The sequence below is a fragment of the Psittacula echo genome (assembly GCF_963264785.1).
Source record: "Psittacula echo genome assembly, chromosome: 27".
Lineage (NCBI taxonomy): Eukaryota > Metazoa > Chordata > Aves > Psittaciformes > Psittacidae > Psittacula > Psittacula echo.
Genome location: NC_137762.1, coordinates 994,492 through 1,007,338, shown reverse-complemented (window position 1 = coordinate 1,007,338; position 12,847 = coordinate 994,492). Strand labels below are relative to the sequence as shown.

The following is a 12,847-nucleotide window of genomic DNA, read 5'->3' as shown; positions in this document are numbered from 1 at the left end:
GGGGAGGGGGGGTGTGTGACGGCGAGGGCCGCAGCGCACGCTGCCGGGAGGGAGGGATCCCTCCGCCACGTTTAACCCCGGCGGCGCCGGGACGGGCGGCGCGCACGTGGGCACGGCGGGGCGGAACCGGGCACGGGAGAGGCCACGCCCCCCCAGCACCCCCCCCCCGGGAACCGGGGCCGGAGGGAGGGGCCGAGCCCCGTGACACCGATGCTGCTCTCGCGCTCTGCTCCCCCCCTCCCCCCGACAGCCCTAAGCCCCTCCCGGTACCGGGCGTCCGGGGCCACGCACACGGGGAGCCCCACGGGCGCCCCCCAGTGGGGGGGAGGACCCGGCCCCTTCGGTCCACCGCTGCGCAGGGACCCGATGTGGGCACCGAGGGCAGGTACGGGGCTCGGAAAGGCAGCTCTGGGGCTGGGGGGCGCTTTTGGGGTGCAGGACCCCCCCTTGCCTGTACCCCAATACCCCCTATGGCACCTCCTCGCCCCCCATCATCAAGTGGTAGGAACTGGCCTGGCTGGGTGCAGATAACCCACAGGGGAACCGCAGCCCCCCCCCCAGCCCAGGCTGCGGGTTGGGGGGTACAGAGCTGCAGAGCCACCCCCAGTGGGGGAGATGCTGATGCTGAGCCCCATTCAGGCCCAATGCTGGGGTGCTGTGAGGTCCCCAAATGCTCCCTCACCCCCTGCACCCCGGGGGGAGCAGACCCCCCCAGCCCAGCTTCGGAGGGGGGGTCACAGCCAAAACAAAGTTTAATTGTTCCAGCCCCGCAGCCGCGACTCCCCCGAGCGCTGCAGGACCGGCCCGCGGCCCCGCGCCGGGGCAGCACCCGCAGTCACCCGGTGCCCAGTGCGTGGGGGGGACGCAGACCCCTGCCCCACACCCAGCCCTTTGTGCACCCCAGAGTCTGTGCAAAGTGAGGGGTCCCATAGCGCAAAGTGGGACGAGGTGCCCCCGAAACCTTGTGCCGTGGTAGGGGGGAAGGTCCCACGGGGGGGTCACATCAGGCGGCAGCCGGTGGATCTGCCGTAGGCGTTGTCCACTCGGTCAATCTCCTCGATGATCTTCATGAAGATGCCCTGGGTCACCTGGGGGCGAGGGGACACGTCAGCCCCAGCGCTGCGGGGACACAGCCCCGGGTGCGGGCACGGCCTCCCCTGCCCCAGACCTGGCTCTCCTTGGCCGAGGACTCGAGGAATATTGCCCCCCAGGACTCCGCCAGCTTCTTCCCTTCATCTGTCTTCACCTCCCGGCGGCTGACACGGCAGAGGGTGGGTGGGATGGCACCGGCTCCTTAGGGAGGGGGGACGGGGGACAGGACTCCCAGAGCCCCCCCTTACCTCTGCAGGGACAGGTCCGCCTTGTTCCCCACCAGCACCACGGGCATGCTGCAAGCATGGGGAGAGTGAGGGGCCGGCCCAGCCTGGACCCCCCCCACCCCAGGAGGGGCAGCACCTACCGCGTCTTCCCCCGGCTCTCATAGAGCTTGTTGTGAAGGGTCTTCACCACCTGGAAGCTGCGGAGAAGATGGGGAGATCCAGGCACTGCCCCCCACCAGTGTTATCCCCCCCGAGGGGGTGCGTGTCCTCCCCTCACCTCCTCAGGGATGTCACCGAGTACACAAGGACGTAACCGTGGATGCCGATGATGAAGGAGTGGGGCAGTATGCTGTACTCGTCCTGGGGAGGGCAGAGCCCGGGGGGGGGGCTCAGGGTCCAGCAGCCCCGAACTCCCCCGGAACCCCCAGCTCTCAGCGTTACCTGCCCGGCCGTGTCCACCAGCTGGAGCTGGAACTCATCCTTGCCCACCACCACCATCTTGTTGTAGGCTGTGGAGGTGGCACCAGGTTAACGGGGTTGCCTGGAACCACCTCTCCCTTGTCCCCACACTGCGCGGGTGCCTCAGCCCCCAGCACAAGGCTTTGGGGCACAGTCCACAAATGGGGACCCGTCAGTCCCCACCACCCGCGACCCCACGGGGGCGGCGGGAAGGGGGAACCCCCCGCGGTGTGGCACTTACTGCTCTCCACCGTGGGCTCGTAGCACTCCACGAACTTCCCCTCCAGGAACTGATGGGCCAGGGAGGTTTTGCCTGGTCGGGGGGGGACAAGAACAGGGCTGGGGACGGGGTGCGGGGATCGGGGGACTCCCGAGGGGCGGTGTCCGGGCTAAGCACGGCCTCACAACCCCAACGTGGGGCCGGGACCCACCGTGCTCTGACCTCGCGGCTGCGGGAAGCACTCACGGAGCCCGCTACAGCCCCCCCACTGCACCCCCGTGCCCCGGGGGCAGCCCCGCTCCCCACCACCCCTGGCAGGGTCCCCCCGGGGGGTGCAGCCCGGCCCGCACCCCCCGGCCCGCACTGACCCACGGCGCGGTACCCCAGGATGAGCACTTTGCGGTGGCGAACCAGCGGCATGGTCCCAGCCGCGGCTCGGAGGGGGGGGACCTGGGGGAACGCGGGCGGGCGCGGAAACCAGCGTTATAAACGGCCCGCCGCGGCGCGGGGAGGCGGTGCCGCCACCACTACACCGGCGGCTCCACGTGACCACAACACCTCCCGCCCGCCCGCTCCCATTGGCCAGCTGGAGGAGAAGGGGGCGGGGCCTGGAGGCCGCGCGGGGCGCTGGGGCTCCATTCATGAAAACGGGAGGGAACAGCCGGAGCCACGTGGTGGCCGCGCACGCCTCCTGTCCCCCCCCCTCCAGCCCCATAGACCCCCGCGCTCAGCCATAGGGATGCTCAGCCATAGGGACCCCCATCCCCAGGGACTCCACTCGGGGTACCCCGTCCACGATAGGACCCCCATGCCCCTGGAATGCCACAGCTCACCCAGTCCCAGGCAGGGTTCCACGAGGGCCATAGAGTCTCTTTATTTACCCAAAGAATTAAATAGCAGGATCCTCTGTTTCTGACACAGTCGTGGTTAGGAGTGGGCTGGGCCCTACCCCGCGGTGCGGGCGGGAGCATTTATATTACCGTTTATAAATAGAAAAATAGACCTCTCAAGCAGGGCGGGTTAGCAGTTAGCACGGTTAGAGCGGGGCCCGGCACCCTCCGGGTGGATCCAGCATCCCCCAGGCTGGATGCAGCATGCCCTGGGCTGGATCCAGCCCTGGGGCAGGGTCTGGTGGTGCCCAGCCTCGGCTCGACAGGCAGCAGCCCCAGCCACAGTGGTTAATAAAGCAATAAATAGCAGGGGAGAGCACAGGGTCCCACGTTCTGGGACCAGGCAGTGCTGCAGGGGGGCTCCGGGACACAGGAGAGGGCTGAGCCCAGGTCCTTGGGCCACCCCATAACGCCCCATCCCAGGGACCCTGTCCCCAGCTGAGCTGAGGGCACCCCAACCTCCCCACAGGGCTTGGGGTACCCCTATCGCTCCTCCCTGGGTTCAAGGGGGGCCCAGGGCTGGAGCCCCCAGTTTCCAGTGTGTAGTATGATCTGCAGTGCAGTGACTGGGGGGGCTGGAACACCCTATATCTGCAGGGCCTCATGGCCCAGCACTCCCCCAGCCAGGCGGTAGAGCAGGCGGGAGTACCAGTGCATCCCGGCCTCCGGCACCGTCCCATTCCCAGCCTCGGCGCGCACCGGCAGCAGCGAGAGGAGCCCATGGAAGAGGCGGAGCGGGGCGAAGGCGCAGTGGGCCCAGCGGTGGCTCTCCAGGACAGCATAGCAGGATGCCAGCACCCCATTGACCAGCAGGGTCCCATGGGAGGTGAGTGGGGCAAAGACCCCGACGCCGTCCTCCCTTGAGACCCGCAGCACCCGCGCAGGGCGCAGCCCCTGCCCGCCAGCCCCATGGGCCAGCACCGCGTCCCCGGGGCGCACACGGCGGGCAAAGACTGGCAGGAAGGTGGCGTTGGCCGCCCCCCGGGCCGCGAAAACGAGGTGGGATGGGGTGAGGAGCAGCCGGCGCGCGGGGCTGGCCGTCTCGATGGCCACAAAGGAGGCGCGTTGGTCCAGGTCGCGATCAAGGAAGAGCAGAACCTCGGTGGGCACCAGGCGCCCACCCGGCTCCGCGCCCAGGACCCAGTCGCCCTGGCGCAGGTCGGCCAAGCCCCGGCGCTCGCCGCTCTGCAGCGTCACGGTGGCGTGGCCTGGGAAGCAGCCTCCGGTGCGGACGGCCAGTGAGTTATCTGGGGGGGGGGAAAGCCGTGGGTGCCCTGTCCCTGGCGGCCACCTCCACCTCCACAAGGGAAACGGCCATAAATGGAGCCACCCCCCCCCCCCCGTCCCCCACACCACCCCCGGAACAAAGCCGGTATTTTCCGAACACCCCCAGTTGCTGCGGGGCTCCCGGGGCGCTGCAGGGCCCCTTTGTCCACCCCGCACTGACGCCCTTTGTTCGGGGCTGGCGACGGTGACATTTACGGGCACTTTCACTTTCTGTCGATTGTCATTTCTGGGCCGGATGGGGGTTGGTGGCTGGAGCAGCAGCGGGGCTGGGAGCTGCGGGGCTGTGGGGCTGGGAGCAGTGGGGCTGCGGGGCTGTAGGACTGGGAGCTGTGGGGCTGGGACCTGCAGGGCTGGGAGCAGTGGAGCCGCAGGGCTGAGGGCCAGACAGGGCCTGAACCCACTGGCACTGGACACGAACCGGAGCAGGGCTGCATCCCACATGGATCAAGGATACTGACAGGGAGCAAAGGATGCTGAGGGGCTGTGATGCTGATGGGGATGGCAGCCCCCCCACCCGTGTGGTACCTGCTCTAACGGAGACGTGGATGTGCGCCTTGGATTCATAGTAGACCCAGTCAAAGCCAGCCTCCACGGCCAGGCGCGCCAGCATGCCGTACTTGTGCCGGTCCCGGTCGGATGTGGTGATGTCCAGCGCCCGGCCCTCATAGTGCAAGGAGTCAGGGAGGTGGTGCCCGTCCTCGTCCCAGCCCTCTGTCACCCGCAGCTTCACCCCAGGCCACATGTTCATCACTGCGATGGCCAAAGAGTTCACTCGCTCCTTACAGCGCTGCAGAGGGGACCAGCAGTGGTGTCACCCCCAGCCCCCAGCAGCGCCAGGTACCACACACACAGATGGACATCAGGCCTGCAGAGGCTTGGGGAGAGCTCAAACGGGCCCCCATGGGCACAGAGAGGGGCACAGCCGAGATGCCCTCCCACTACCCTGGTGCAGGTTGAACGTTAACGTGCCCCGCAGTCCCGTGGTGTGCAGGCAGCCGGGCAGAACGGACAGGGGACTGGGACGGGGATGGTGTCACCTTCCCTGCGGCACTGGCTGTGACTGATTAACCCGGGGGGCCTGTGGGGCAGAGATGGAGGTGCAGCAGACCCTGAACCAGGTCTCAGTCCCAGAGCAGCACAGTGGGGAGCTCAGCGCTGGCTTGGGGGGGCTGCACCGGGGGACTGGGACCCCAGTGCCTAGAGATGAGGTAATGGTGGTAGCGCCCGGGCAGCACTGACGTGGGCTGCGGGGCTCGGAGCTCCCCCGGTTCGGTGAGGTCACAGCGTCCCTTCGGCCCCCGCTCCCCCGTGCAACAAAGCAGCTCCCGGGAGCGCGGGGCAGGAGGGGCGGCAGCGGCGGGGGGGCAGGAATGTGCCCGGCCCGGCCCGGCCCGGCGACAATGGGCTCCTTCCAGCCCGGAGCTGACCTCAGGCTCCGGGAATGCCGGAGCGGCCACAAAGGGCCCTTTCAGCCACCCGCACCCCGGGGCGGCCCCGAGCCCCGGCCTTGCCGCCCCGGTCCGCGGGAGCCGCCGCCGCCTGGACCACTCGCAGCATCCCCCGTTTCCATGGCGACCGCGGAGCCGCCCCTCGCCATGGCAACCGTGAGCATCCCGGAGGGGCGAGGCGCGGCGCATCCCGGGCTCTCGGCGCCCTGGATTCCCCTCACCCCGCCCGGGGCACACGGGTACCGGGGCCGCCCCCTCCCCGCTGCCCGCCCTACCGGCACCGCCCCGTTAGTTCCCGACGGTGGCTCCTTAATGCCCAACGCGGTGTGATCTGCCGGCCTCGGGCAGAGTCGGACCATGCACCCCGGGAGGGTCGGTGCCGCCAGGGGAAGGTCGCTGCGCTCCCGCCCGCCTTCCCGCAGACGCCACGTCCCCGTACCCCCGGGAGCGAGGCCAGGCCGGACCGGGCGCAGCCCCCACCTCGGTCATGAGCCGGTCCGCGCCCGTGTTCTCCTCGTCCTTGAAGATGATGTCGGGGTTGTAGTTGGGCACCAGGTCCCTGAAGCGCTCCGAGCCCCGCAGCACTTTGCCCTCCGCCTTCCCGCTCGCCCCCAGCGTCTGCTCGGGCACGTTGGGCACGAACTGCTTGTAGAGCAGCGGCGAGAGCTGCCGCCGCCCCAGCCGCCGCCGCCCCACCGGGCCCCGGCCCGGCCCGCAGCCCAGCGTCGGTGCGGTCAGCAGGCAGGCGGCGAGGCCGAGCAGGCCAAGGGCGAGCGGGGTCCGCCGGGGCATCCCGGCCACCGGCCCCGGCTGCCGCCACCGGCCCCGCTCAGTCGCCGGGGGCACGGGCGGCCGGGGCGGGCATGGTCCCGCTGCGGCGGCCCCGGGGCTTTTAGAGGGTCGCGGTGCCAGGGGCGGGTCGGCGCCGTTTCCTTCTCACACCCACGGCCCCGTCGCCGCTGCGGGATCCGCGGCCGCCCGGGACGATTGACCCCCCCCCACCGGTGCCGCCACCCACTGGGGGCACAGCACCCGGGCACCGCGACGGCCCCCCCGCAGCCGGCTCCGCACCCACGGGCCCGGCACCCCCGCGCCTGGCGCCGCACCCCTTCCCGAGGACCCCTCGGCACAGCCCGAGCCCCGGGGAACGCGCTCCTCTCGCTGCGTCCCGGTACCGGGCACCGGCGTCTCGCTCTCCGAACTCTCCTCCTCTCTCCTTCTGAACCCTGCGCTTTGGTACCGGCTCCACTCCCCGCACGGCGCTCTGGTACCGGGACACCCTTATTCCGGTCCCAACGCGGCGCTTCTAGTCCCGGGACCCTTCTCCTATCCTGTCACCGCCTATCGGGACTGGGGATCCCCCTCTCCTGGCGCCGGCCCCGGTCCCGGCCGCTCCTCTCACCAGGGACACCCGTTATCCTAACGCTGCGCCGCCGGTACAGGCACCTGCTCCGTTCCCTGGCACAGGCCCGCTCCCGGGACCCGCTTCTTGCCAATATCCCGGTTCCCCCTGTTCGGTCCGACCCCCGGTACCGGTGCCCGCTCCTGGCCGACCCCGGTACCGGCTCCCCTGGGTGCCGGTCGGCACCGAGCGCTGCCCCGGCCGGGCTGTCCCCACCTGCGACCGCTCGGCTCCGGCCCTGGGCAGCCCCGCCTCGGACCCGGCCCCCGGGAGCAGCGGCAACGGCGGCCACATCCCCCGGGGCCGCCCCCGCCGCGCTGCCCTGCCCCGCACGGCCCCTCCGCGCCCCGGGACAGGGGCCCACGCCGGGACCGGGCTCGGCGGGGATCGAGGCACCCCCGGGGCTGGGACCGCGCTCTCCCGGGAACGGGGGCACCTCCAGAAGCAGCGCCCCCCTCGCGCCAGGACCGGGCCCTCCTCGGGGCTGGGTTCGTGCCCCCAGCACCCCCCAACACCCCGGAGAAGCACCCAAAGATGCCAGGACCCCGTCGAGGGCAGGAGGCAGCAGCGGGGTGGTGGAGGGCTGGGAAGGGGCCGGGGGGGTGGGCCCGGCCCCCGCGGCTGCCCCGGTGCCAGCCCGGGGTGACTGGGAGGGGAGCAGGTCGCGGGGAAATCGCGGGCACCGATGGCCTCATTTCCTGCAATATAAAGCAGGCTTCCTGCGCTTCCTGCCCGGCCCCGGCCGGGGGGGGGGGGCGCGGGGGGTCCGGACCCCCAGCCCCGCGGGGGGGTCGCCCTGGCTCGGCCCCAGCCAGGGCAGGATGGGTGGGGGGGAGCCGGTTCCTGGGGCAGTTTCCGCTCCGACTGCACGACCCCCCCACCCCAGGGCGGCAGGGATCGACCCCTCTGGTCCCTCAGATCCTCCCTGCCCGCACCCTGAAGCAGATGGTGCCCCCCAAAGCTGCTGCTCCCAACTTCAGCCCTACCTCGAAGGGATGAAGGTCAATATTGAGGGAGCATGGGCAGGATTGAGGCCCCCTATGGGCAGCCCCCCCCCCCCCGGGCTCAAGGTAAATATATCCCTGCAAATGTAGGTATTTCTGTATAAAAAAAGAGACTCTTTATTGCTCCAATCGAGTTCGATTTTAACAGAGACCTGACGGACTCATCACACCAAGGGGTTCACCCCCAGCCCTGCTCCTCCCTTGGGGAGGCCAAAGGCCTGGAGGTGGGGGACAACCAGTGTCCCCCCCAGTGTGACACGGGGTGAGTCTGGGCACGGAGGGACCACGGACCCCCCCATAGTGACTCTATGATGCGTTTACATGAGGTATGTAAACGGGACAGGGGGGAGCTGCAGCCAGCGCAGCTCCAGGGCGGGCTGTGACAAGGACACGGCTCAAGGCCAAGGCTCAGCAGCGCAGCTGGAAACGGGCAGCTCCCCCCCGCAGAGCCTCAGCTCTCCCGGGGGGGCTCCAATGTCCCTGAAGCACCATTGGGACCGTGCAGTGACAGAGGGTGGCACATCCCTGTCCCCAGCACTAGCAGGGCTGGGTGAGGTGCCGGGAGCGTGGCATAGGCAGAGGCAGCTTGTGCAGACCTGGGCAGAAGGAGAGGGTAAGAGGCGTCGGGGGGGGGACAGGACACGACTCCCACCCCAGCCCCGTGCCCCCCCCTCACCGAAGGCGCGGATGAGCTCGGCCTGGACGGCCCAGGACACCCTCTTGACCAGGCAGAGGGTGGTGAGAGCCGCGAAGCCCATGTTGTACAGGAACACGATGTAGAAGTTCCCCAACCAGTTGAAGCGGCCAAAGTCCCCCAGGAGGTCAAACCGGGTGATCCCTGCACGGGGCGGGGGGACAGTCAGGGCATGTGGGGACACCCAGGGCTGGGCTCACCCTGGTTCCCCCCGCGGGACTCACCCAATGTCCTGGAGAAGACGGGCAGGGCCGAGCTGAGTACCAGCAGCGAGACGCAGTTCCCGATGATCTGGGGGGGGGAAAGGAGTGTTCGGGGGGGGGGCAGTGCTGAGGAACGTGGACCCCAGTGCTGGAGCCCCACAGGGACTCTGCCTGTGGTATCTGGAGGGGGACACACACACAAAGCATAGGGTTCCCACCTTGGTGAGGGGGGTGTCCTGGCGCACCGGGAGCAGGCGGGTGAACAGGGGGGAGCTGTAGAAGCCCACGACGGAGGAGACCATCAGGTACCTGCAAGGGGTGTTAAGGAGAACGGGGAGCCCTGGGGACGGCGCCGGGGCCACAAGTGCCCGCTGGAAGGATACAGGATGAGGATGACCTGGAGGGCAGCTCCAAAGGAGCCGAAGATGGAGAAGGAGACCTGGCCCAGGGAGGCGTCCTGCTGGGAGAGGAGGAGGTTGTGGGACTGATCCCATGGGAGACACTGGTCTCCATCCCATCCCCTCGTCCGAGTACCTGGATGCCCCGTGGCATTGCGGCATCATCCAGCAGCAGCTCCAGGACGTGGAAGCAGACGATGAGCACGGAGGTGCCCTGAGAGGAGCAGGGAGGGGTTGAGGGTGGCTGGGGGTGACCGGGATGAGCTCCAGCTCCCCTGGTGCACAGGGACACTCACGGTCAGTGCCAGGAGGCCCAGCATGGCCAGGGGGTAGCCCAGGTTCCTCTGCCAGGGCGATGCTCGGTGCCGCAGCTCTGTGGGGGGGATATGAGAGGGCTGAGAGGGAGCACAAACCCCAGCTCAGGGCAGCAGATTGATGGGTGCCAGTACAGGGGGTTACAGTTCCCATCCTCTCAGGGAATCAGTGCTCTCAGTGCCAAGCTGGAGGGAGCTGGTTCTCTCCCAGGCTCCTCACCCAGCTTCCGTCTCTTGCTCCGGATGGCGAAGAGCTGCTCCTGCAGCAGCTCCACGTTCCAGTTGAGCCAGCAGGAAGCTTTGCCTGTCAGGGAGGAGATGCTGAGGGGCTGGAGGGCAGAAGGGCCCTCATCCACGCTGAGAGCTCCCCCCCTGGTCGGTATCCATGCTGGGCACCCACCAGAGCAGATCCTGCGGGACACAGCCGCTTCCTCCAGCCTTGTGCAGCTCAACTGCTCGTCCAGGTCTTCCAGGAGCTGGGGATGGGTGAGGAGCCCATGAGCAGGAGGGGGGTGGGTGCACCCCACACCCAGGATGTGGGACCAGGCACCCCTGGGGGGTCACAACACCTTACCCAGGGCTTCACCAGCAGCTGCCCCGTGACAGTAAACATGGTGGAGAGGCCAAAGGGAGTGCACACTGCAGGGAGAGGAGAGGATGAGCGGGGGGACCCAGCATCCTACCCCTCCCTGCACCCCCAGAATGGGTATGGATAAGGGCTGGACCCTGCACCCAGCCAGGAAGCCATGGGACCAGCACCCAGCACAGGACATGCCATAAGCCAGGACTCACCCAGCAGCAGCAGCACCCCAAAGAGCGAGATGCAGGAGTAGAGGTAGGGCAGGTAGTATTCCCAGAGGTCTGTGGACATGGCAGGGTCAGGCCAGCAGCACCAGGAATCTCTTCCTCCCTTCAAGGCCTGGTCTTGCCCTGCTGGAGCTCCATGAGCCCCAAGCACCTTGGCTGCACCCACCATAGAGCGACTGGCGACTGGCCGCGTCATTGCCCATGATGGCAGAGGCCACCCAGACCATGCCCAGCACCAGCAGCGTCAGCAGCAGCAGCACCACCGAGGTCTCGTACACCCTGGCCATGATGCCCTGTGGGAGCAAGGTTAGTGGGGGGCCAGGGACAAAGGAGGACAAGGGGGGACACCACCACCCACCTTCTTGGATCCTGCAAAGCCCTCGGACTCGGTGAAGAAGTAGGCAAAGGGCATGAGGAAGACAAGGGACAGATTGGAGAAGAGGAAGACCAAGTTCCAGAGGCCTGGAGAAGAGGCAGACAAGAATGGGGTGAGCTCCTGGGGTGGCAAACCCTGCCCCACAGCCCTTGGGGCATCCTGCAGCCACCCTGTGCACCCACCATGGACAAGGGACCCGTTGAGCCACTGTATGTAATAGTTGTGGGGGAAGGAGAGCAGCACCTCGTTGCTAATGATGGAGAAAGGCAGGAGGAGGACAGCGCCCACTGCCACAGCCAGGGTGAAGGTGCAGAGCCCCAGCCTGCGGGAGGGACCAACATCAGCTCCCATGGTTACCGAACACCACGGGATGGGGGGCCCTGATATGCTCAGGAGGAAGCAGTGGATGGGCAGGAACTTACGCGATCCTGTTGACAGCAGCATCCTCATCATCGTGCTCTGAAGAGGGGAACATCCCAAACCATTTGGGCTGGGGGAGGCTTCACTCCTGCCCATCCCAGTGCTGCACAAACCCTCTTGGGGTGGGTCTGGGCTCTGCTCCTGTCCCATTGCACCTGGGGCTCCCAGGTGGGTGATGAAGGAGTAAGCCCTGGGGAGGCTGAACACAGCTCCAGCAGCTCCCACCCTCCTACCTGCTGCAAAGTCCGTGTGCTTCTTGAAGTGGGTTATAATGAAGTGGCAGAGGATGTAGAGGCTGGTGAAGAGCAGGGTGCAGATCTGCAGAGGAATGCAGGCAGGGATGGGGGCTCACCCATGGGTGCCCACAGGCTAACACAGCACTCAGACCGGGGGACTCAGGACAAGCCGGAGTCCGCAGCTCCCGCCTTGCTGGCTCCAGCACCGTAGGAGCAGCCTTGAAGCAGGCGCCAAGGCCGCTGCAGTAGCGCTGCCGCCCCTGCTTGTGGCGTGCGGGGAACACGGTGACCTTTCATCCCAGCGGGTACGCGGCAGCACGGGGAAAGGTCTCCCGATCCCGCCACCTTGGCACGGGTGGAGCAGGGCACCCGCAGCACGGCTGGTGAGGGCACAGGGAGCCCCAGAAGCTGGCCCAGTCCAGAGGGGCCTCCCATCCCTGCTTGCACCCAGGGACCCCCAACACCTCCTGCACCCAGGGTCGGGCTGGATGAGCTCCACACTGGTTGTGCTGAACCAGGAGTTCCCCAGGGTGGGTCTGGGGAGCTCCTGGCCAAGGTGCTCCCTGACACGCAGCATCCTGGAGGACTCTCAGGAGGCACTGGGCCCAGGACACCCGTGTCATCCCCACCCCAGAGCCCATGGCAGCAGATCAGGACCTGAGACACAGGCCTGGCCTCCCTGCATTATGCCCATGTTTTGGGGAAGCTTCACAGGGCTCCTTCCTGGTGACGCCGAGTGTTGGCCCCGGGGGCAGTGACAGAGCCAGGGGCCTGGCCCGGGTCTAACACACCCCACCCTCACACTCTCCCAGGGGCTCTCCAGTGGGGCAGGCCCGGCCCAGCACTGCGGCTCCAGCCCGGAGGAGGTTCAGTGCCTCCGAGACAGGGCCAAAAGAGAAGTCGCGCCGGGGTGTAAGGTCACGTCCCAGACCGGGACCCGATATCCGCGGCGCACACGGCAGCCCACTGTGCTCTGGCACTGATAAGGGCAGGGTGTGGGGGACAGCGCCGGCCGAGCCCCAAAGCTGCTGCCCTTCCAAAGCGGGGGACTCCGGGCTCCCAGAGCCTACCCTCAGCTCCCCGCCCCAACGGGCCCATTCTCCCGCCCATCACCGCGGAGCTCCGGTACTCACGATGCACTCGCGGACCCGCTCATGGAAGAGCTGCTCCCGCAGGACCAGCGCGTCCTGCTCTGTAGAGGCCATGCTGCGGCAGCATGGCCGGGCCGGTGGCGGCGGGACGGAACGGAACGGGACAGGACGGGCAGCAGCGGCCGGTGTTACCGGTGCTACCGTTACTACCCTGGGAAGCGCCGCGCCTGACCCCGGCCCTCACGTCCGGTACCTCGCTACAATGTATCCACGCCTCCA

The 12,847-nt window shown here is 68.2% G+C and overlaps 3 protein-coding genes across 4 annotated transcripts; all 3 read right to left on the bottom strand.

Annotated features, from left to right (window-relative positions):
* Positions 1–998: 998 nt before the first annotated feature.
* On the bottom strand, positions 999–2,418 carry RHEBL1 (RHEB like 1; the record flags this gene model as incomplete). The annotated part of the gene is made up of 8 exons (XM_080635606.1): positions 999–1,088; positions 1,169–1,256; positions 1,341–1,388; positions 1,460–1,516; positions 1,597–1,679; positions 1,761–1,828; positions 2,020–2,091; positions 2,367–2,418. 8 exons carry the CDS (start codon positions 2,416–2,418, stop codon positions 999–1,001), a joined length of 558 nt encoding a protein of 185 aa, XP_080491732.1.
* A 1,055-nt stretch (positions 2,419–3,473) lies between these two features.
* DHH (desert hedgehog signaling molecule) lies at positions 3,474–6,415 on the bottom strand (the record flags this gene model as incomplete). Its single annotated transcript, XM_080635399.1, has 3 exons — positions 3,474–4,135; positions 4,701–4,962; positions 6,104–6,415. 3 exons carry the CDS (start codon positions 6,413–6,415, stop codon positions 3,474–3,476), a joined length of 1,236 nt encoding a protein of 411 aa, XP_080491525.1.
* Positions 6,416–8,305: 1,890 nt separating this feature from the next.
* On the bottom strand, positions 8,306–12,811 carry LMBR1L (limb development membrane protein 1 like). 2 transcript variants are annotated; one of them, XM_080635575.1, is made up of 17 exons: positions 12,611–12,811; positions 11,475–11,559; positions 11,244–11,280; positions 11,004–11,143; positions 10,804–10,907; positions 10,612–10,738; positions 10,431–10,499; positions 10,213–10,277; positions 10,039–10,114; positions 9,859–9,942; positions 9,621–9,697; positions 9,461–9,538; positions 9,310–9,383; positions 9,145–9,235; positions 8,948–9,014; positions 8,706–8,867; positions 8,306–8,625 (listed from the first exon to the last, which is right to left on the bottom strand). In XM_080635575.1, the coding sequence occupies exons 1-17, from the start codon at positions 12,680–12,682 to the stop codon at positions 8,567–8,569; spliced, it is 1,467 nt and encodes a 488-aa protein (XP_080491701.1). In that variant the 5' UTR covers positions 12,683–12,811; the 3' UTR covers positions 8,306–8,566. The 2 variants fall into 2 exon arrangements, with proteins under 2 accessions (XP_080491701.1, XP_080491700.1); XM_080635574.1 differs by having other exon boundaries at positions 9,859–10,114.
* Positions 12,812–12,847: the final 36 nt, after the last annotated feature.